Source organism: Bos grunniens, chromosome 3 (genome assembly GCF_055505025.1).
Source record: "Bos grunniens cultivar Pamir isolate PY7600 chromosome 3, Bosgru_T2T1.0, whole genome shotgun sequence".
Classification (NCBI taxonomy): Eukaryota; Metazoa; Chordata; class Mammalia; order Artiodactyla; family Bovidae; genus Bos; species Bos grunniens.
The window spans coordinates 106279052-106302456 of record NC_141167.1 but is presented as its reverse complement, the minus strand read 5'-3'; the positions used below and the strand labels follow the sequence as shown (position 1 = coordinate 106302456).

The 23405-nt window shown below is 52.5% G+C and overlaps 2 protein-coding genes across 3 annotated transcripts; one reads left to right on the top strand and one right to left on the bottom strand.

Moving 5' to 3' along the window:
- Positions 1-2704: 2704 nt before the first annotated feature.
- On the top strand, positions 2705-11495 carry PKLR (pyruvate kinase L/R). 2 transcript variants are annotated; one of them, XM_086393195.1, is made up of 11 exons: positions 2705-2744; positions 3450-3561; positions 6266-6357; positions 6455-6586; positions 6736-6922; positions 7244-7514; positions 7636-7786; positions 8079-8231; positions 8325-8491; positions 9215-9396; positions 10259-11495. In XM_086393195.1, exons 1-11 carry the CDS (start codon positions 2718-2720, stop codon positions 10363-10365), a joined length of 1581 nt encoding a protein of 526 aa, XP_086249321.1. In that variant the 5' UTR covers positions 2705-2717; the 3' UTR covers positions 10366-11495. The 2 variants fall into 2 exon arrangements, with proteins under 2 accessions (XP_086249321.1, XP_086249320.1); XM_086393194.1 differs by having other exon boundaries at positions 3379-3561.
- HCN3 (hyperpolarization activated cyclic nucleotide gated potassium channel 3) lies at positions 10991-21625 on the bottom strand. The gene is made up of 8 exons (XM_086393193.1): positions 21018-21625; positions 17391-17820; positions 16304-16465; positions 15679-15897; positions 15162-15308; positions 14491-14731; positions 13496-13660; positions 10991-13032 (listed from the first exon to the last, which is right to left on the bottom strand). The coding sequence occupies exons 1-8, from the start codon at positions 21299-21301 to the stop codon at positions 12329-12331; spliced, it is 2352 nt and encodes a 783-aa protein (XP_086249319.1). The 5' UTR covers positions 21302-21625; the 3' UTR covers positions 10991-12328.
- Positions 21626-23405: the final 1780 nt, after the last annotated feature.

Here is a 23405-nt window from a genome sequence, read left to right as displayed (position 1 = left end):
CTGCTAGCCTGAGTTCCCTCATTGGTAAAACAGGCTATTAGAGGAATTTCCTGGCAGTCCAGTGGTTAGGACTCTGTGCTTTCACTGCTAGGGCCTGGGTTCAATCCCTGGCTGCAGAAATAAGATCCCACATGCAGCCAAACTAACTTAAAATAAAACAAACCAGGCTATCTGTCCCACCTTGCTTCTAGGTTGTCATGATGATAAAAGGTGAGGGTGTGTTTAAAGCCTTGCATGTTGTACCAGCACATGCTGTGTGCTCAGTGAACAGATTCAATGATCTGCCTGTTGATTTTAATGATGAACTGACATGGCAATCTTGTGTGCCTCCTAAATCAGTTCAGTCGTGTCCAAGTCTACGACGCTATGGACTATAGTGGCCAGGCTCTTCTGTCCATGAGATTCTCCAGGCAAGAAGACTGGAGTGCATTGCCATGCCCTCTTCCAGGGGATCTGCCTGACCCAGGGATCGAACCCACGTCTCTTATGTTTCCTTCATTGGCAGGCGGGTTCCTATCTAAAACAGAGACCTTGAATGTTTTCCCCTGCAAATCTCTCTTCCCTTCCTTAACTAACTGCTCAAGCCAGAGTCCCTCAGTGCCATCCTTTTGGGTCTGGAAGCCTTGCTCTGTCTCTCCTCACTTGGCACCACCATTCCATTCTGTCTGCTCTTCTCCAACATACATCTCAGATCTGGTTCCCATTCTTCATCTCCACTGCCACTATGCTAGTCCTCCCACCTTGACTTCCCCTAAAATGCCTCACTGGTCCCCCTTCACCTACTGTCTGGTCTCTCAAGCATCAGTTGACTGCCACCCTCCTGTATGAGACCACTGCCCTGCGAGGCCCTGCTTCTGTCTCCAGTTTCACAGGGACCATGTGCCTCTACACTCACCACAGCTTGCCCTCTCTGCTGCTGCTGCTGCTGCTGCTAAGTTGCTTCAGTCATGTCCGACTCTGTGCGACCCCATCGACGGAAGCCCACTAGGCTCCCCCATTCCTGGGATTCTCCAGGCAAGAACACTGGAGTGGGTTGCCATTTCCTTCTCCAATGCATGAAAGTGAAAAGTGCCAGGCTTTTCCTTCCTCAGAGTCTTGGCATATATTATTTCCAACCCCATAGAAAACTCCTTGCGCCAAATTGTCCCCACTGGTTCTTCTCCTCCTCCAAATCTCAACTTAAATATGATCACTTCAGGGACTTACCTGGTGGTCCAGTGGTTAAGATTCCATGCTCTCAGTGCAGGGGGCCCAGGTTCGATCTCTGGTCAGGGAACTAGATCCTGCATGCTGCAACTAAGACCTGGCATAGCCAAATAAATGAATATTGTTAAAAACATAAGATCACATCAAAGCAGCTTTCCCCAACCACCTCATCTAAAACGCATCCCCTTCTCCTCACAGGCTTCTCTGTTCCAGCACCATGATCCATTTCTTCATAGAACTTACAAAGTATGTAGTTATACATTTATTTGCTTAACACTTGTTTATAGTCTGTCTCATCTCCATACTAAAAATTCCACAGAAGAGCATGGGCTCTGTTTTGCTTACCACTGCATCCTTAGGACCTGGTACAGAGTAGGTGCTCAATAAATATTGCAAATGGTCATGAAGTAGACAGGAGCCAACGTGATAATGACAATGGTGCTATTAGAGCCCTTCTAGAGAATCGCATTGCATGATCAAAATGTTCCCCATCCCCTTTCTTCAACCTCCAGTCCCTGTACTAGATCCCCTGCTTCTTAGATTCATCTAGGGCTAACTTCAGTAAAGTACAAAGGGACCATAGTGAAAGTGAAAGTCACTCAGTCTCGATCCCGCGATCCCTATACGGTCCATGGAATTCTCCAGGCCAGAATACTGGAGTGAGTAGCCATTTCCTTCTCCAGGGGATCTTTCCAACCCAGGGATCAAACCCAGGTCTCCCGCATTGCAGGTGGATTCTTTACCAGCTGAGCTACCAGGGAAACCCCTCAAAGGGACCGTATTACTGGCAAAAAAAAAAAAAAATCTCTGTTCAGGTTGATGACCAGACAGAATGTATGGATTAAAAATTTATCAGGAAAAATGGATGAGAGAAGGGCAGAAATGCCAGAGGACAGGGGCAGAGAGCCAGCAGGTCCAGGGGAGGGACTCTGCGGGGAGATAGGGGTGGCTCACTGGGTGTGTCCCTTTTCTTTTTTCTGGCTCCTTTTGATAAGACCAGCAGTTTTGTTATCCTCTCCCCCTTCTCTCTCCACAGTCCAGGAGGCTCCAGCTCTGAATTTTGAAGCTTGTCAGTGCAGAAGAACATGCTCCCCAGCTGGCTCTGGTCATGGATTTCTAAGTCCCAACGGGATGTAGTGAAGTCCATCCTGACTGGGGCTCCAGGAGGTAAGAAGAGGCATCAGATATCATTAAAGAGAAGGGAAGAAATGAAAGTAGGAATCAAGTGTGGGTGGGAGAACAAATAGACCATATTTGCTGCTGGCTAGGAGGTATTTGGGGAGGATCTGTGTTCAGAGTCTCCTCCATGTTAATTTATAGACCCCGGTCGGGGCCTCTTCTCCCAACCCCAATAGGCAAGGCAGAGGGGAGCTTGCAGCCTGGGAGCCAAGGGGCATTCCCATGACTACTGGACTCTGGCCCCTGGTGCACAGGACTTCCAGTGACACTTTAACCAGGATACAGAGCTGATTCCCCACCCAGCCAGCCTCCTGCCTCCGACAGTTAACAGTATGGAGCAGATCCCCGGAGACAGGCAGGTGTGCAGTGGCATGGACGGTGTGGTTGGCACTGGGGCTCCTCTTCCTCTGAGCTGGGCTAGGGCAAGCTACAGAGACTTCAGGACCTGGAGGAGCACTGAAGGGGCTGAGGAAACTCAAAGGAGGGAGTGGGAGGCCAGTCAATTGTCAGGGGCTGGAGGGAAGAAGACAGGAACCTTAGGAAAGGGAACTGGGTGATTCTCAGCCTGGAAATGAAGGGCCACTGTGAACTAGATATCAAAGGGGGCTGAGGCTGAGAGAAGTCAGCAGCTAAAGGGCAAGAAGTCTGAGGATGTGAGGGACCAGATAGCTAGGTGATCAAGAATTTGAGCCTGGAGTTAGTCAGACCTAAATGGGAATCTTATCTCTGTTAATTAGAAGCTATACAAACTTGGGCAACTGATCTAACCTTTCTCAGCCTCTGTTTCTTTACCTAGAAAATGGGAATAATTACAGAGCATATAACAGTACCTGCTTGCTAGCATCCTGGTGACTAAATAAGTTAATGTATGCATAATGCCCAGCTCAGAAGACTCAACAAAAACTGGAGAACTGAGGGAAGGAATAGAAAGCACACTGAGATGAAAGGATGGGGGCCAGCAGCAGGTGCCCACACAGCCCCTTTGTACTGCAGGACCTGTGGGGTACCTGCAGCGGGCTAGTGTAGCCCAGATGACTCAGGAGCTGGGCATTTCCTTCTTCCAGCGGCAGCAGCTGCCAGCCGCTATGGCAGACACCTTCCTGGAACATCTGTGCCTGCTGGACATTGACTCTGAGCCTGTGGTCGCTCGCAGTACCAGTATCATCGCCACCATCGGTAAGCACCCCCACCCCTCCTGCAGCGTCACAGGGCCTCGTGGGTTTTTCTCAAGATGCTGCCTCATCTTTTGTGTTCTTTGACACTTCTCCTTGTTTGATTGAGGGATAAATAAATAAATACATATTTTAAAATTTTATTTATTTATGGCTGCACAGGGTCACTGCTGCAAGAGGGTTTTCTCTAATTGCTGAGGGCAGGGGCTACTCTCTGGTTGTAGTGTGCAGGCTTCCTCATTGCGGTGGCTTCTCTTGTAGAGCATGGGCTCTAGGGCAAGTGGGCTCCGGATCTGCAGCTTGGAGTCTCTAGAACAAGGCTCGGTAGTTGTGCTGCTCAGGCTTAGTTACCCTGAAACATGTGGGATCTTCCTGGATCAGGAATCAAACCGGTGTCCCCTGCATTGCAAGGGAGATTCTTAACCACTGGACAACTTCAGAAGCCCAGCAAATATTTGTTGAGTTCTTGGTAGATAAGCTACTGGGTCCTGGAAGTAGGTCAGTGAAATGAAATAAACAGACAGGGACTTCTCTGGTTAGGATTCCATGCTTCCACTGCAGAGGGCCCAGGTTCTATCCCTAGCTGGGGAAGTAGATCCCACCTGCACAGCATAGCCAAATAAGTAAAAATAATTATTTTCTTTTTAAAAAGAGACTTCCCTGGTGGTCCAGTGGCTACGACTCCATGCTCCCAATGCAGGAAGCCCAGGTTCAATCCCTGGTCAAGAAACTAGAACCCACACGCCACAACTAAGACCCAGCACAACCAAGTAAATAAATAGTAAAAAAGGGAAAAACAGACAAAGATCCCTACCCTTGGGGAGCTGACACTCTAGCTGGGTGCGACAATAATAAATGCAATGTTATTTAAAAACTAAAGAAAGTATTTAGTATATTAGAAACTGATAAGTACTATGGGGAAAAAAAAAAGAAAAATCACGCATGGTAAGGGGTATTAAAATGCAAGGGCAGGAGGGAGGTTGCAGTCCTAATAGGGAGTCAGGGTAGCCATTGATGAGAAAATTAGACCTGAGCAAAGACAGATGTCTGAGAGAAAAGAGTTCTAGGCAAAGGCAATAGTCAGTGCCAAGGCCCTAGGTCAAGGAGGCTGGAAACCATCAAGGGGAAGAGCAGCAAAAATGAAGAGGTTGGAGGAAGGGGAAGATCGTGCAGGGTTCAGTAGGCCATTTTTAGAATTTGAGTTGCGTTTCACTCCAAGTGTAGTGTGAAACTGAAACCACTGCAGAGTTTTGAGCAGGAGTTACATGCTGTTACTCAGGTCTTAACAGAACTGCCCTGGCTGCTATATTGAAAGTAGATTGAGGTTGGGGGTGGGGGTGAGCCCCAAGCTGCTCCTACAGTATTTCTGGTTTAGACCAGGTGGTGGAAGTGGAGCTGCTGAGAAGGGACAATATTCTGAATGTATTTTGAAGGTAGTGCCAACAGGATATGATGGATTGGATATCGGGTGGGGGTGGGGGTGAAAAAGGAGTCAAGGACTAGTCCCAGTTTTTTGGTGTGAGGCGCTAGAAGAATCCATTATCAACTGAGCAGGAGAGACTGTGGTGGAAATGTTTAGAGGAGAGATCAGTTCAGTTTGGGGCTTGTTGAGTTTGATTGCACATATTAGACATGCAAGGGTGGTATAGAGTAGGCAGTCAGATACACAACTCTGGTTTTGGGAGAGGGGTCTAAACTGGAGATGTAAATTTGGAAGTTGTTGACATACTGACGGTATGTAAAGCCATGAGACTAGTAGAGACTACCAAGGGGGTGAAAGGAAAATGAGAGAAGAGGAATGGTCATCTGATGGGAGCTAAGGCTGAAAGGGAGCAGCCAGTGAGGTAGAAGTAAACCAGGGGTGGTGTCCTGGAGGCCAAGCCAAGAATGTATGTCAAGGATGTGTGTCAAATACTGTTGGCAGATCAGCTAAGATGAGGACTAACCACTGGATTTAGCCACAACACAGAGGTTGTTGGTGACCTTGACAAGAACAGATGTAATGGAGAGTGGGTACAAGGAGAATAGGGGGGAGGGGATACAGAGATAACTCTGGTCATGAATTTTGCTGCACCGGTGAGCAAAGGAATAGGGCTGTGTAGCTAGAGGGGGAACTGAAATTAGGAGAATTTGTTGCTGTTGCATGAAATAACACCAGGCTTACATGCTGATGGGAATGGTCTAACAGAAAAGGAAAACACCAATGACATAGGGAGCTGGGGGACTGCTGAATCTGGTTTTGAGTGGGTGAGAAGGAGACCCAGTACACAGGCGGAAGAACTGGCTTAGGGAGGGACTGGAGAGGCTGCTCAGCTGGGTCTCAGTTCCTCAGCTGTCCTACCAGCAGGGAACGAATGGAACTCAACTCTCCTCAGTCCAACAGGAAGGAGGCTCTAAAGCTTGGCACCCATCCCCTTCTCATTCACTGGGGTTGCCCCACACTGCAGCACGGAACATCAAGGCAAGGCAACACTGTCGCCTCAGGCCTGGCTGAGCCCACCCTTCTAGGGCCTTGCAGTGCAAGGAGGCAGGTCTTAGCTGGAGAGGGGAACGTAGTCTCTGATCTGTGTGCCGGGGTGGGGTCAGGGGACAAAGGTCGGGTGACAGGACTTCTGCGGCCTGGGGCGGCCCCGAGGGTGATGATGGGTTCGGTTGTCACTCAGGTTTGGTGAGAAAGTTGTCTGAATCGGGCGGGTCTCTGGTTCCAGGGCCGGCATCTCGCTCCGTGGAGCGTCTCAAGGAGATGATCGAGGCCGGGATGAACATCGCGAGACTCAACTTCTCCCACGGCTCCCACGAGGTTCAGGGCGGGGCCACGGGGAGACGGGTGGGGCTAGAGGATGCCCCAAGGTCCCGGCCAGCTTCCCCTGAAATCCTCACTTTGTTCTGGTCCCCAGTACCACGCTGAGTCCATCGCTAACATCCGGGAGGCGGTGGAGAGCTTTGCAAATTCTCCGCTCAGCTACCGACCCGTGGCCATCGCCCTGGACACCAAGGGACCAGAGATACGCACTGGGATCCTGCAAGGGGTGAGAGAGGACCCGCGACCCGCCCTGTTCTGGGGACGGCAAAGGGGGCGGTGCAGCGTGAAGGAAGTTATCCGTAGGGCGGAGCATTGGGAGGGGCCAGTTCTGACCTCCGCAGGCCGAACTCAGTGATCCTCTGGCCCCGCCCCTAGGACCCGGCGTCAGAAGTGGAGATAGTGAAGGGCTCCCGGGTGCTGGTGACCGTGGACCCAGAGTTCCAGACCCGCGGGGACGCGAACACCGTGTGGGTGGACTACCCCAATATCGTCCGAGTCATGCCGGTGGGGGGCCGCATCTACATTGACGACGGGCTCATCTCCCTAGTGGTCAAGAAAATCGGTGCGGACGGGCCTCCCGCCCTGGTCCTGCGCAGTGGGCCCTCTTCCTTTCGGTCCCGCCTTCGCCTTTCACTCCCACCACACCTTCCCGAGTCCCTGGCATCCAGACTCCTGGGCTACCCTGGGCTGGGGCTGGATTGGCGGGTTAGAAGTTTCTTCCACAGACGTCCATGTGCCATTCTGTGCAGAGCCCAGGCTGAGCATGAAGAAACAAATAAGACATCATTCCGTTTTCTTGCGGGTCCAAGCCCGGTGTTCGCACTGCTGTGACTATGCCCCCGCCCTCACCCCTAACCTAGGCGGATTCTTTCCATACCCGCAGGTCCAGAAGGGCTAGAGACCGAAGTGGAGAATGGCGGTGTCCTGGGCAGTCGGAAGGGCGTGAACTTGCCAGGCATCCAGGTGGACCTGCCCGGGCTGTCCGAGCAAGATGTCCAGGACCTGCGCTTCGGGGTGGAGCATGGCGTGGACATCGTCTTTGTCTCTTTCGTGCGGAAAGCCAGCGACGTGGCTGCCGTCCGGGATGCTCTGGGGCCGGAAGGACAGGGCATCAAGATCGTTAGCAAAATCGAGAACCACGAGGGCGTAAAGAAGTGAGACTTGGTCTTTGTTCCCATCAGGCCCTACGTATCCCCATCTCCCTCCTCTTTCCCTGCCTGCCTCTCTCTGGCTTCTCTTGGGTCTTTCCCAGCCCTGACTTCCCCAACCGCCCAGGTTCAATGAAATCCTGGAGGTGAGCGACGGTATTATGGTGGCACGGGGTGACCTGGGCATTGAGATCCCGGCTGAGAAGGTTTTCCTGGCTCAGAAGATGATGATCGGCCGTTGCAACTTGGCGGGAAAGCCCGTTGTCTGTGCTACACAGGTCTGCCATGAGCCCTGGGGGCAGGGCCCTCTATGAGTCTGGGAACACTGAGGGTGAATACACACACCTTAGGTCTCTAGCTGTCCAATGTTTGACCCTCAAACAACAAAGCTATGAAGACTTACTGTGACCCCCGTTTTCAGATGAGGAAACAGAGCAGCCAGGATCACACAGTTTGTGAGTGTGACTCTGGTTTTCAGGGCCCTCAGAGCATGGATGTCAGAGACATAGTCGGGGCAGGGTCCCCAATCAGATATGACTCCTACAGTTCTGACCTCAAGATATCCCCCAGATGCTGGAGAGCATGATCACTAAGCCCCGGCCAACTCGGGCAGAGACAAGTGACGTGGCCAATGCTGTTCTGGATGGGGCAGACTGCATCATGCTGTCAGGGGAGACTGCCAAAGGCAACTTTCCTGTGGAGGCTGTAAAGATGCAGCATGCGGTAGGAGCTCAGAATGCAAGGCAAATGGGCTGGAAAACTACCCTCCTTCAGATCCCAATACCCTTGCCCAGCCTGACCTCCTGGTGCCCACAGATTGCCCGGGAGGCAGAGGCTGCCGTGTACCATCGGCAGCTCTTTGAGGAGCTACGCCGGGCAGCACCACTGAGCCGGGATCCCACGGAGGTCACCGCTATTGGTGCTGTGGAGGCTGCCTTCAAGTGCTGTGCTGGTGCCATCATTGTGCTGACCACAACTGGCCGGTGAGGAGAACACTGGGAACACACCAAGACAGAGCTTTGGGTCCAGGGCAGGCTGGGATGGGCCCCAAGCGTGACTTTTGTCTCATCATCAGAGATCTTTCTGGGGTAAGGAGAGGCAGCTATGGGAGCTGGAAGCCTAGAGAGACAGATCTTGGAGCACACCAGGAATTGTGCCTATCTCCTCAAGGGGTTGGGAGGGCAAGGTGGCATCACTGGGTGTACTGACTTCCAGGCCATCTGGGCTCCCGGGGCTCAGAAACAGGTCCTCTGCATTTAGCCCACAAAGCCTTGCAATGCTGGGGTATTACAGAAGGCTCCAGAAGGTCTGAATTCAAATCTTTGCTCTGAAACTTAGCTATGACATCTTGGGTAGGTCACCCAGGTTCTATAATCCTCCTCCACTTGCTCATGGGATTATGAGGATTAACAAGAAACATTTTTTTAAGTTAAATACTATATAAAGATGCATTCCCAGAAGGGTTTTCTGTTTTTCAAAGAGGTTTCTCCTTATTATCTCATTTGATAGATTTTTTTTAGTCATCTCACAGTTTCCCCATGTGGTCAGAAAGGCAGGTATTCTTACACCCACTTTATGGGTGAGAAAACTAAGGCCCAGAAAAATTATGATGACTTACCTAGGGTCACACAGCTTACTGGTGGCACCTGGAACCCGAACCCAACACTCTTCCAATATTCTGGGCTGACCCTGTCTGCCTCCTTCAGCTCAGCCCAGCTTCTGTCCCGGTACCGACCTCGGGCAACAGTCATTGCCGTCACCCGCTCTGCTCAGGCTGCCCGCCAGGCCCACCTGTGCCGAGGAGTCTTCCCTGTGCTCTACCGTGAACCTCCAGAGGACATCTGGGCCGATGATGTGGACCGTCGGGTCCAATTTGGCATCGACAATGGTGAGACCCCTAGCTCCCTCCCACCCTCCCCTGGATTTGTATCCTGAGTCCGCCAACCCCACTTCCTACACTCCCCCAAGGGGTCTTGCTTCTCTCCTCTGGTCCCAGGTTTTCTCTGTGAGATTCACTAAGACTGAGATACTTGAGTCTCCAAGCGTGGGGGGAACATGCTGAGAGAGGGCAGAGGGAGCAAGGGCAGGGACCAGGGCCATCCCTAAGTGGTTGGCACAGCTGCTGCCTCCACCAGATGGCTGGAGCTGGGCATGACACAAGGAGCAAGAGATGAGAGGAGAAAGAGGGACCCAGGGTCCTGCAGCTGCAACTGAAATCGAATTGACAGTTGCTATGCTCATACCCTGGGCTTCCCTGGTAGCTCAGCTGGTAAAGAATCTGCCTGCAATGCGGGAGACCTGGGTTTGATGTCTGGGTTGGGAAAATCCCCTAGAGGAGGAAATGGCAACCCACTCTAGTATTCTTGCCTGGAGAATCCCCATGGACAGAGGGGCCTGGCAGGCTACAGTCCCTAGGGGTCTCAAAGAGGTTGACAAGACTGAGTGACTGAGCACAGCACATGCTCATACTCTCCCTCTTTCCGTCTGCACAGCCATGCAGGTGGATAGACTTGCTACTCAGCAACATGCTCCATGGCACCCCATGGGCACAGCTGCAGCTCACACCTCCTACAGTGGTCACACTCCCTGCAGTGCCCCCGTGGGGCGCACTGTACAGTTTGCCTCGGGCCCCTCCTTCCTTATGGGTGCCCTTGAAGAAGGCGGTGAAGGGTGGTGGCTGGTTCTCTTTACAGGGCTGGCCTGGGTCCCTCAGTGGCTGATTATCATCTTCTCTCCTTCCTCCCCTCCAGGAAAGCTCTGTGGCTTCCTCAGTTCTGGGGACCTGGTGATTGTGGTGACAGGCTGGCAACCAGGCTCTGGCCATACCAACATCATGCGGGTGCTGAGCGTAACCTGAGGTGCCCCTCCTTCTCTGACCAAACCAGCCCTGGACCTGCCCCTCACCACTCCCTCCTGCAGCCCCACATCTAAGTCTTTTCTCTCCCAATCCTCCCTACCCCAGGCCACATCTGCCATCCAGTTTCCTTCCAGGGCACTCCCTCCCTTTCTCTATTTCATGCAGGCCTGAATAGTCTGTATCCAATTAAGCAATGGCCATCCAACAGCACCAATGGTACATTCCCTGTATCTAATGCTCTCAACTGGTCCCTAAGATGCTCTGAGCCTTTAATCCCAGCTCAACTATTAATTCTATTCCCCCAGGTTTCCCATAGCTGAGGGTGGAGGGGAGGGAAGCATGGTAATCATGGCCACAGTCTCCACAAAATCTCATCTTAAAAATCATCTCCCAAGGACAGTGTCACCTCTTTCTTCATTGTGACTGGAAGCTAGGAGAGATGGAAGCCGGGGAGCACCGGAGCCAGGCGGGCACACCTCGTTAGTGTCTCACCAGTTCGAGGCTTGCAGGCCACTCCCCATTTGCTCTCACACCCATCCCATGCTTTACTGGGTCAGGTGTTCTGGCCTCCTCCTGCGCCCTGAAATGCCCACTTTGTTCCCACACACAAACCAGGAGGCAAAACAAGTGTCTCTATTTTCTTTTTAAACCCAGATGTTTGGAAGCCATATAAAACTTCTCCCATACACGCAGAACCCCAGAACTCCCCGCCTAGGAGAAAAGGAGCGTTAGGGTCCTGGCCCCACATTCTTTGATGCTGGAGAGTAGACGTGGGGACAGAGGGGTGGGCTACAGGATTCTCTTGTCCCTGAGAAGGCAGAGGTACTGGCTAGCCTGCCCTTCCCTAGGCTTGGATACCTCGGTCCCTCCCCTTGCTCCTGCACCAACAGCAAACTCAACAGGAATGAAAAAGAACTAAAAATAAGAACAGTCCTTCTCCCCATCTCAGATGGCCCTTCCTGGTCCTACCTAGATAGGGAGAGTGTTCAAGTATTGCTGCTGATGGGAGTTGCACAAGGACCACAAGAGCTGGGATGGAGGGCCCTGTCTGTTCCTGCTTCCCTAGTAGGAGGGGAGGGCAGGGATGGATAAAGGAATGGGTAAATAAAGTGAGTTGATAATAAATAAAATTAGCAAATGAATGAATAAATTATTAAATGAATAAATAAGGGAGGGAGGAAAGAAAAAAAATCCCATCTAGGGATTCAGCCACTTGCCCCCTACCTGGGGGGATCTAGACTGGCACACTAAATAAGGGGGTGTCAGCAATCCCATAGCTTCAAGGGGGCCATCACCCGGACAAGGGCACAGGAAGGAGAAGCCTCCTAGTTTACAAAAAGGTAGTTCTACCACAGAGACAGAAAGCACAAGGAACTCGGTAGGAGGTGTGTTCCCCCTCGGGATATAGACAGGGAGGGTCCAGGCATGGCAGTAAAGCTGGGTGCCCACACCAGGGGCCTGAGACATTTGTTAACATCAATGAGGGCACGGGTAGTTGGCAGTGCCCAGCTATGCTAGCCGGACAGGAAGATTAACCATGCCAGGCAGAACCTGAAAGGTCATGGACAGGAAAACAGAGACATCTAGTTACTTGGCAGTATGGTGATGGCAAGTACTTGTGCTTAGTAAGGTGGGCGCATGGGCTTGGGCCTGCACCTGGCAGGACCACGGCTAGGGGAAAACCCTCATCAGAGGACTCGGAGTCGCTTCTACTTGGCAGTGGAGACATACAGCGCCTGGCGCAGTGCCTTGAACATGGTAGGCGCTAAGAACCTTTGATGAATGGGTGCATGGATTAGGATGGGTGTCAGGCTACAGGGTGCCTGAGCTGAGGACAGAGACCATCTTCTTGGTACTAAGGGGAGATAGTCCCATAGGGCAGTGTTTCAGGTCCCCTCAGTGTCCCCAAGAGGTGTCTGCCCTCAGGCGTATGCTACTGCACCCAAGGGCTTACCTAAAGGTTTCACATGTTGGCAGACAGCTGGGGGCCCCGGGGAGTAGCTGGCTCAGGCACTGGCAGCCTGGGGAGCTGGGCTGTCCCTGGAGGCTTGGTCAGGAGCCCTGAAGGGGGCAGGCGTTCACTTCCTGAGCCCTTACGCCCAGGAGAGCCATCACCCGCTGCCCTCTGAGGCAGAGAAGGTTGGGAGGCTGAGAGCGGGCGGCCCCGAGGTCCTAGTCGCCGTCCACCCCCTCCTGGGGGAGGCCCCAGCAGTGACACCTGTGAGCGCCCAGCCCGGGATAGGCTGGCATGGAGGGTTCGGGCGGGCGGGGCCGGCAGGCGGGAAGTGGATGCCCAAGGCCCCCGGGCTAGAGGGCCAGCTCGGACAGGCACCAGGGGGGACGCTGGGGAGCCTGCTCCAGCTGATCTTCGAGCAGAGCGAGCAAGGAGGGTGACTGGAGAGTCGGGCGAGAGGGGAAGAGGGCCCCGCTGGTGCGTCAAGGCAATGGCCACATTGGAGGTCACGGCGGCTGCTTGCAGGGGTGCGTGCACTAGTGGCTCCCACAGCACCGGCTTTCCACTGAGCTGAGCGCCTGTGCTGGGCGCCAGGCCCCGAACACCCCGGGCCATATCCCTGTCGTGTTGAACCAAGTGCTGCTCCATGACGCCCCCGCTGCCGCTCGGACTTGGCTCAGAGCGCTTCCGCTGCAGTATGGAATTCTTCTTACCTAGAAATTATCCCAGGGGGAAGGAGTTAAGGATAGGATAGGAATTCAAGATGAAGGTTGGATATCAAAAGAATGAGGGTAACAAGATGGAGTCAAGGGACACGGGCAGGGTGAAGGTAGGGGATGGGGATCAAGTGTGTGGAGATGGAGTTGGGAGATGGAGATTGGGAGATGAGGGTTGAAGGAAGAGGGTTAGGGGATGAGAGTATGTATCAGAGATGGTGAGCATCAGGGACTGCTACTCAAGCAAGGAGGGTTCAATGCATGGGAACTTGGAGCGATATCTCCAGGGTTCAGAGATGCTGAGTTATAGGGACAGTGAGCCAGTGTGTTGAGAGCCCTACTGGGGGGCATCTGCTGGGACTCGGGTCCCCTGGGGTGTGCCAAGGCATTGGAGCCTGGGCCCTGGGATCCTGGGGACTCCTTGCCATGGACAAGGGTGAGGGCGCAGCCTGGACCTCACCGATACGGCGCAGCCGATCCATGGCCACTGTCTCGAAGGCCCGGCGCATCATAGGGAACTCCTCGAGCACGGCGTTGAAATGGTCCACGCTGAGTGAGTACAGGCGGCAGTAGGTGTCCGCACGCACGCTGGCTGTGCGTCGGCCCCGAGTCAGCAGGCAGATCTCTGACAAAGTTGGGAGGAGGCCTTCAGGATCACTGTCTGCAGAACTCCCTCTCACTGGGCCTGCAGCAGCTGACCCAGATTCCTCAGGCTCCTCCCCAGATGGGAGCAACTTATGACTCCCCACCCATCCAGAGGCCCTGAGTGCTCCAAGCACCCCCACTCTCCCGCATAATTACTGTCCTGCCTCTGTCCAAATTAAAGCTGATAAACAGGCAGGTCTTGCTGCACTCCTAGTTATTCCACTTCACTGTAATTCTCACCCCACCTCCATGGCTTTAGCCCAAGGGGTAGGCCTAGGGCAGTGCCCTCTCTTCCCTCCCCTTTGAAAGAACACCAAGGCAACCCAGAAGGAGAAAAACAGTGCCAAAGGGCAAAGGGCAACACAGTGGGGATGCTGGAAGGTGGTGGGTGATTTGGGGACTGAGAGATTATGAGTCTCAGACCCTTTTGGGCAGCATCAAGGAGAACTGTGGAACTGCCACAGGCTAGGTCCCCGATTCCCCCACCAAGTCATTCCCCCAGGGAGCCACAAAGCTCCAGCCCCTGGGATAGCACTGCTATATTCCTACCTTTCCCTCATCTTGTGGGATCCCTGGGTCTCACTGGCCCAGGGATTTTCAACCTGACCATGCACTAGAATCTCTTAAGAAGCCTTTAGAATTACAGAACTCTAAACCCCAGACCCAGAGATTCTAATTGAATAGGCCTGGGGAGGGGCTGGAACTCTGTGGTCCTGGAGCACAGCCAGGTGAAGACCCAGACCCATGGGAGCAGCTGCCCTCCTTTCTCTGCTCCAGAACCCCCACCCACCCACCCTGAGGCCTGCTGACCCCCAAAGTAGGATCCGTCAGTGAGGCGGGTGTCCCGGGCGCCACGTGCCAGCACACTGAGCAGCCCATGCTGGATGAAGTACATCTTCCTGCCCACGGAGCCCTCACGCACCACGAGGTCCCCCGGCTGGAAGACCTCAAAGCGTAGCTTGGTGAGCACGGCCGTGACGAAGCTGGGATCAGCATGGGCAAACAGCGGCATGTGGGCCACCAGGCCCCGGCAGGTGAAGTTAATGATCTCCTGGGCAGGGGAGGGGCCTGTCAGGCAGGCTGTGCCCCCTGCCCCGAGGTGCCCCCATCGAGCTCCTCTGTCTCCAGAAGCCCCACCCCTGGGGTCATGATCTGCCAAAGGATGCGGATGCTTCAGTCGGCCTGGGACCATCTCTAAGCTCCTGCCCTCAGAGCTTTCCCATGAGCCCTTGCAGGACCACACCCCACCCCACCCCAACAGAGATTCCTGCAGCCCCTCCTCATGTATACTTCACCCCTGAAAAATCATCAAGGAAGACCTTAACTCCTAAAAGTGCTCCAAAGGCCTGAACTCCCATGGGGCCCTCTGCAGGCCCCACAGGCTGTAGGGGCCCCAGCTGACTAATAGTCCCCACCCTAGAGGTCGTCCCTGAAGCCCAGGTCGTTGAAGAGCCTCCCTCCAGGGCCCCGCCCAGTCCCACCTCCCGAAGTGGTTCGCTCAGCTCGCCTAGGATGCTTTCCTCATCGAACATCTTGCCCTGGTAGCGGTGCTCATAGTACTCATGGATGCGTTGCCGTGTATCAGCTGGCAACTTGTGGAAGGACATGTACTGCTCCACCTGCTTGTACTGGAGAGCCAGCCGATGGCCAGCAGGCAAGAAAACACAGAGACAGAAGTGGAGCCAGAACAGTGTGGTGGGGGGAGGGTTGTGGAGGAAGGTCACAGCCGTGGGCCACAGCCAGAGGGTAGAAACATGGAGACAAAAGGATATATGAGTAAGGGTGGATACAGGGAGGACACGGCACAGTCACAGGAAAACCCAGACGTGGAGGAGTCCAAGGACAGGTGCATTGGTACAAAGAAAAGGTACACACGGGACAAATGGATACGGGGCAAGGCAGGACACAGAGAGCCAACAGGGATGCATCAGAATGGGCTCCACGTGGAGCTCCCCAGCCGCCAGCACCCCTCCCCTTCCTTTTCCTGCCCCTGCTGACCTTCTCCTGGTACTGACGCCGGGAGGAGTCCAGGGACTGGATGAGGGCGGTGGCATGACCGATGAACATGGCGTAGCACGTGGCACCCACGATCATGCTGAGCATGGTGAGCCAGACGTCGGGCATGCCTACAGGTGCCTGCTGCCCGTAGCCAATGCAGAGCATGTGGCTCATGGCCTTGAACAGGGCGTGGGAATACTGGCGGCCCCATGAGTGGTTCTGGGGGGCAGAGTGTATTGCAGAGCTCGGCACAGACCCCTCAAAACCTCATTCTCCTCCCGCTTCCCACTTTCTCTTTCAGTCCTTCTGTCTGCCGCCTTCTACTTCAACTTGCCTGCCAAGGGAGGCACTTAGGTTTGGTTCTAGGGGGCCCTGAGGCAGAAGGGGCCTCTTTTATAGCATGGGAGCTGCAGTTTCTCCCTAGGTTTCCTTCCCCATATGCTCCCCCCTCCAATACAAGTACTTCTTCTGGGCCTCTTTCCTCTCACCTCCCCACCTCCTCACTTCTGTCCTCTCATGGTCATCTCTCCACCATCTCCCACTTGGCCCCTGTGTTTACCCCTCCTGCTCAGGGAGAAGAGCCCTTGGAAGGCCCAGGAAAGGCTGAGCGGTGGGGAGTTCTCACCACCATGTGGCTGATGGAGACCCAGCAGTCAGGAGGGAAGTCTTGCAGCATGGGGACCAGGAACTGCAGACAGCCATCCCAGTGACACAGCAGCAGCATCATTCCGATGAGGTTGAAGATGCGAACCACAGCACTGGCCAGGTCATAGGTCATGTGAAAGATCTGAGGAGTCCGAGGAGGGGCTGTTGTGGACAGGAACCTCTCCCTGCCAAGACTTTTCCATGCCTGGCCTTGCAGATTCTCTCTTCAAATTTCTCTCTGGCCCTAGCCTCTGTGAATGTTAAGACTGTGGCTATAAAACAGCATATATAGCTAATACAAAGGAGGTTGTATTACTACTCTCATCTCATAGATAGGAAAACTGATGCAAATCATGTGCCCCAAATCACAGCAAGTGCCACAGCAGAAACTCAAAAAGGTCTGCTGCACAAGCTGCCCAAGCATAGCCTGGGAAAGGGGAGAGAGGGCAATTCACAGTGTAACAGCCCCAGGGCATGTATAAGGATCAGTGCCAGAAGCTCTCTTCGCTTCCAATAATAATAATAATAGGTAATCTACTGAGAACTTACTGTGCCAGGCACTGCACTAGGTGCTTTACAGGTATTAACCCCTTTAGCCCTTATAATCTTATCATATGTAAATATATTTAACATTTTCATTTTATAGACAAGGAAACCAGGCCTCATATAGTAAATAGTAAAATTGGGATCTGACCACAAGCAATGAGACTGCAGAGTTCACACTCTGAACCACTAAACTCTGCTGTTGTCCTGAAGCTGAAACTCCAGCCTTCCCCACGCTCTACAATTATTAGCTCCTCTTCTATACCTTCCTCCTGGAGTCTAACTAACCCTTCAGTGTTTGTCCAGCAACTATGCTCCATTCTCCTGCACCACCATCCTTGCATCCTGTGAATCCAATCCCCTGAACACTCATTCTGTCCCTGTTTCTCCCCCACCAACACTGGAGACACCCCTCCCTCGGAAGCCCCACTCATCTGCCCCACCCCAAAAAGTTGCCAGGAGCCCCACTCATATCGCTGTCTGGAGGAGTCTGCAAGCCCCCCCTGCCCACCTCCCCACCCCACCTCCTCCCACTGGTGTATGTAGCGGATGAGGCGGGAGAGGCGGAGCAGCCGCAGCAGGCTGAGGATCTTGGTGAAACGCACGATGCGCAGGGCCCGCGCTGTTTTGTAGACCTCAGCATCCAGTCGTGGCTCCAGCTCCACCACCAGAAAGATGTAATCCACAGGAATAGAGGAGATGAGGTCAACCAGGAACCAGGTGCGCAGGTAGCGTGTGCGGATGGCCCGCGGTGCCAGCAGGATCTCAGCACCCTCCTCTACCACAATGCCTGTGCGGAAGTTGAGCACCAGATCCATCAGGAAGAAAGTGTCAGAGAGGACGTTGAAGACAATCCAAGGTGGAGAGTTCTCTTCCTTGAAGAAGGTGATGCCCACGGGTAGCACAATGAGGTTCCCCACCATCAGCAGGAGCATGATCAGGTCCCAGTAAAACCTAAGGTAGGGGTGGGATGGGAAGTAAGACCACAATGAGAGTCAGCCACTAAACTAAGGGCAGATAGTCTCAGCCAAAAGTGGACAAGGATACAGAACAACGGGATGACCATTTACAGCTAATGGGAGTGTAAACTGGGACCACCATTTGGAAAAATAGTTTGGAATTATCTAGTAAAGTCAAACATTTGCATTCCCTGCAACTTGGCAATTCTATTCCTAGGTATATACACATTCAAGGGAAAGATTCCAGGAGATATATATAGGTATAACAGCATTAAATCTGGAAATAATCCAAATATCCATCAGTAGAAAAATGTAAATAAGATAAACACAGTAGATAAATACACTGATGCCCTGGAATATTATACGACTGTGAAGTCACCCAACTGCAGCCTACATTCCACAGTAGGAATGAATCTCACAGATTTAATGTCAAGAAACCAAAGGATACACACTGTAGGACTCCACACACAAAAAGTTCAAAAATTGATCAAACTCAACTGCATTATTTAGGGATTCACAGAGAAGTAGTAAAACTGTAAAGAACAGTTAGGAAATAAGTACCACAAAAGTTAGAATAGTGGTTGTGGAAAAGGAATGTGAGAGCAGCACGGAGCCTGCCGGGGTATCCCCAGTGTAGTCTCTCTCGACCTAGACAATTGTTACATATGAGCTTGTTTTACAGTTACTCCTTCAAATATGTGTGTGTGTGTGTACACACACACACACACACACACACACACACACATACATCCTGGTATACACTATACTATTTATATATATCTGCCTTATCTATTTTGGAGAAGGCAATAGCACCCCACTCTAGTACTCTTGCCTGGAAAATCCCATGGATGGTGGAGCCTGGTAGGCTGCAGTCCATGGGGTTGCTGAGTCGGACATGACTGAGAGACTTCCCTTTCACTTTTCACTTTCACGCATTGGAGAAGGAAATGGCAACCCACTCCAGTGTTCTTGCCTGGAGAATCCCAGGGATGGGAGAGCCTGGTGGGCTGCCGTCTATGGGGTCACACAGAGTCGGACACGACTGAAGTGACTTAGCAGTAGCAGCCTTATCTATTTACTATATCTCTACTGTATATATTAATATATATGCCTACTAAATATACCCCTAATATGCACATATATATTTTTTAATATAATATATATATGTAATGTCCTCATTATATGTATATAATCTATGTCACTATTATTAAATATTTTTTAAGTTAAAAAAAGATAATTATCTTTTGCTGATCTCACAGGGCTATTAAAAAATATGCACTGATATGGATGTGGATGGATGTGACAGTGTTGTACAAGACTAGTTGGTGTTATGACTCACTTACTCTTTATCCCAAGATTTCTGAAGAGACTGCTGCTTTACCCATCTCCAGCTCTCTGCCCGTTCCTAGTTTAGGACTGAAAATCTTCCCTAGCTTTCCCAACCCCAACCCTCCTTCCCAACACAGTTGGACTCATGGTTCCTGTTTTTCTGCTGGGATCTGTTTCCCAGATGGGGATGGTCTGTCCTGCCTCCTGTTTGAACTAGCTTTTCAGATGTATCCCTCCCCTCTTCAGAGCACTTCGGCAGGGCTGCACATACAGAGAAGCTCCACAGCAGATCCTGAGACAGCAAAGCCTGAAGCTCTGCACTCCTTTCCTCCCCTAACCTCCCCATGCCCACTGAGACTTTGGTTGCACCCAGGCAAGGACATGGTCAGGGGAGAGCCATACTGCTGTGTGGAAGCTGTGAAAAGAAGAGGTCATTCAAAGAAGATCATTGGACAGTCTGAAGGTCCCAATTAGATATGGGGGTTTCAATTTCAGGACACACCTAGTTGCAGCATCAACCAAGGACCCAGCCCCTTCTGACTCTGCCTGAAAAAAAATCAATCCTTTCAGCCCCTGAATGAAGCTTGGTGGTCCCCAAGTCCAGGCCTCCAGGAAGCCCTGTGTGATTTCAATCAACAGCAAGCCCTGGATCTCCTCTTCTTCTCTTTCCTGGCCACTGGAGAAATCCTGTACTGTAAGCTGGGAGAGGAGAGGGAAAGAGGGTTTGCCTTGCCATAGAGCATCTTCACAGCCTGACTCACAGGCAGTCACAAGCCTGGCGGGTGATACAGAAGAGAGGATGGAGAAGAAGCACAATAATAACGGGGATACATGGTTTATGGGGATACATTTGAGGGTGAAACGGAGGGGGGAGGAGGGAGATGCACAGCAGACTAGAAAAGGTGCACTAGTAGGGTGATATTGAGACAGTAAAAAAGAGGGGAGTGAAAGGAACAATGAGAGAAAAAAGAACATTAAGGGAGTGTGTATGTCTGTGGATTAAAATGACGTCTAGGTTTCCAATGGTGTTTCCAGGCTCCTGATTCACACCTCATCCTCTCTGCTCATTTAGCTCCCCAGGATAGGTGCTTTGCATATATCCTTGCCTCATCTAAAAGCTGTCCTTCATTTCCTCCAAGGACAGGGTTGCTCTCCTCCCCTAGCGACCTTGATGTAGAGGTACAGCCTGATGGGGACTATGGAATGGCCCCACCCCCACTCTCCATCCCTTCTCTCTGGTAGTCACCTGGGCGGTGGTCACATGGGCAGTGGACTTGCCCCTCTGTTGCTGCCTCAAATCACTCTGAGTCCAGGCCCTAACCCGCCGAATCCCGTCTTCAGCACCAGGGACAGCGATCAGAGCTGCTGTCTGGACACTCCCTTTCTCCCCTGGCATCCCTATTTTTTTTTGGTAGCCTGCCCTGCTGAACTAGGCTGGTACTGGGGGTAGAAATGAGGACAGTGGGGACAGCTCGGTTTCTCCTTTAGACTGACCCTGAGTTTCGGAACATGACAAAATTTCCCAGATCCCCAGCAAGCAGAACTGGAGGAGACAGCAGTCCCTAATTCCAATATTCCCCTTGGTCCAGGTGGGGTGTCGGGTTTTTTAAATGGGAAACCCAGGTCTCTGGTGTCCGCTTCCAGGTCTCTTCCAGCGCCCCTAGCCTGAAAAGTCACCGAGACCCTCCGGCTGGGGATCCTTTACCCAAGAATTAGGTTGGGGGAAGTGACTCTGTCGGCCCACCAGGGGACCCCTGGGCCGGAAATGAAGTGTCCGTGGAGGGTGGGGCGGGCCCGGCTCCTGTGTCGCGGCCTTGGGGGTGGGAGCTGTGTCCCCTGCCCACCCTGCCGGACCCCCAGTACCGGAAGTCGCTGTACGGGTGGATGATCCAGGCCCCCGCTGACTTGACCCGCTCCTGCTCGATTTCCACTGCTTTGTGGCTGCCGAACACGCGAAGGGAGAACTTGTTGACCGTGGGCTGGAGCAGGGTCCCGAGCTGCCTCCTCTTGGGCTCGGGCCCGGGCCTGGACCCCGGGACCGGACCCGAGGCTGTGGTTGTAGACGCCGGGGCAGCAGGAGGCGCAGCCTCCAGCCCAGGGGTCGCCCCGTCGTTGGCCCCAGTCGTTGGCCGCTGCTCCGCCTCCATGACGCCCGTCAGCTTACACGTTTGGCCTCCTAGACCCTGCTGCGGCCATTCGAGACCTCCCGACCCCTCCCGGAGTCGGAGCGGGAGCAGCCGGGCGGGCTCGGAGCGGAGGCGTAGTCGGCTGGGAACTGCCAGAGCGCCGGGCGGAGGGGGTGTGTGCGACAGACTCCTCCGAGGGCGGCGGGCGGGTCGCGCTGCGCCCCCTGGCGACAGCCGAGCGGAGGCTTGGCAGGGCGGGCGGAGGCGGGGTCGACCGAGAGCCTTCTCGGAAAGAGGCGGGACCAATATAGTCCGTAACCTGAGGAACACTGAAGTAGGCGTGGCTTAGCCAATGTGGGCCGTCCTCCAAGTATAGGAAGAGGAGGGGAAACGCTGCAGAGCCAACAGAGAGGGCGTAGTCTAGGGCTGAAGGGCTTTTATCCACTGAGCGTCAGGGAGGCGGAGCCGTCCGCAACTGGCGGGAAAACCGGACGCTGTAGCTCGTGAGGCTTGCGAGGACGAGGAATTGGGAACCAGTGGAAGAGATGGGGAATGGCTTTTGAGCTTCCTCTTATCCACTATGCCTTAAGGACTTCCTGCATTTCACTTTTTTCCCTCGCAACACTCTCCTAGGCATACTCCTTTCCTCTGACTTCTTCATATTGCTCCCTCTAGTATTTAATTTCCAAACTTATCTGCCAGCCCTCACCAAGAGCAACTCCGCCAGTCACTGAGTGGACGCTGAGGATGAACACAAGGATGAACACAAAGTCCTGTCCATAAAGCCAGCGCTCGTCTATGCTTGCAGACAGGACAGGTAAATTACAGCGCTATGGGATGGAAAGGGCTGTAAATTCTCTTTTGGGGGGCGGGGCGCGTGCTGGGCAGCTTGCAGGATCTTGGTTCCCTGACCAGCGATTGAACCCGGGCCTTTGGCAGTGAAGGTGCAGAGTCCTAACCACTGGATTGGCAGGGAATTCCCTAAAAGTTCTTAAATATCTCAAATTCTTCCCCTTATCTCCTCTTCTTATTGTCACTGCCTTATTTCAAGCGCTCAGAATTTGTTCACCTAGATTATTTCAGATGCCTCTTAAGGGGTCTCTAAACTTCTCACGGCAATTAGTTTTCCAGTCTGCCAGAGTTACCTTCCTAAATCCAAATGTAGCTTTATTACTTGCTTAATGTCCTTCAAACTTCCCCATCTTCTGTGGGATTACAGTTAAACTCCTTAGAATGACATACAAGGCCCTGTAAAATCTAGACCTAGTTTTAACAACCTCTCTTCTGATAGTTCCTCTCTTGAAAGCCAGGACTCCAATTCTGTTTAAATGCTTCGTTTTGCTTTGTCTCTAGACCTTTGTATTTTCTCTGCCTGGTCTTCTCCAATTCACTTTTCAACAGTTGGTTCAGATGTCATCTCCTCTAGGAAACCTAGGCACACATTTATAACTCTTTTTTCTCAAGCTAGGGTCTAGTCTACAGCTTCCCTACAGTGACCAGGGCACCACTGTTCATAACAGCTCTTGTCACAAGGCTGCCATTATTTTATGGAACAGGTCTTTCTCTTCCATTAGATTATGGAGCTCTGAAGAACAGGAGCCTTACACCTGACACAATGCTGAACACAAAGTGGACACTTGGTAAATGGTTGTTGAATGAATAAGGGAAAGTGTTCATGGAAGAGGAAGTGAACTACACTTCCTCCTCACCTCTTTATTATCCTTCCTCATCTATTTTAGGAACTTTTTCTAAACTATTTCTGGCCAACTGATGTAAGCTCCATCTGATTATCTTCCATCCTGGCCCCCCTCTGATATTTCTTTACTTGAATATAGTTATCCTCGGGTTATTTTTTTCATTTCCCTTCAGTTCAGTTCAGTTCAGTAGCTCAGTTGTGTCCAACTCTTTGCGACCCCATGAATCGCAGCACGCCAGGCCTCCCTGTCCATCACCAATTCCCAGAGTTCACTCAAACTCATGTCCATCAAGTCGGTGATGCCATCCAGCCATCTCATCCTCTGTCGTCCCCTTCTTCTCCTGCCCCCAATCCTTCCCAGCATCAGAGTCTTTTCCAGTGAGTCAACTCTTCACGTGAGGTGGCCAAAGTACTGGAGTTTCAGCTTTA

What these genes read in the sequence shown, in the direction of transcription:
- PKLR (XM_086393194.1), top strand. Translation starts at nt 3,417, where the DNA reads ATGACTCAGGAGCTGGGCATTTCCTTCTTCCAGCGGCAGCAGCTGCCA. An exon ending in CTGTAAAGATGCAGCATGCG is followed by an intron (nt 8,232 to 8,324) that starts GTAGGAGCTCAG and finishes TGGTGCCCACAG; the next exon opens with ATTGCCCGGGAGGCAGAGGC. An exon ending in CCAATTTGGCATCGACAATG is followed by an intron (nt 9,397 to 10,258) that starts GTGAGACCCCTA and finishes CCTCCCCTCCAG; the next exon opens with GAAAGCTCTGTGGCTTCCTC.
- HCN3 (XM_086393193.1), bottom strand. Translation starts at nt 21,301, where the DNA reads ATGGAGGCGGAGCAGCGGCCAACGACTGGGGCCAACGACGGGGCGACC. An exon ending in TGACGGATCCTACTTTGGGG is followed by an intron (nt 13,661 to 14,490) that starts GTCAGCAGGCCT and finishes CAACTTTGTCAG; the next exon opens with AGATCTGCCTGCTGACTCGG. An exon ending in GGATCGGCTGCGCCGTATCG is followed by an intron (nt 13,033 to 13,495) that starts GTGAGGTCCAGG and finishes GATAATTTCTAG; the next exon opens with GTAAGAAGAATTCCATACTG.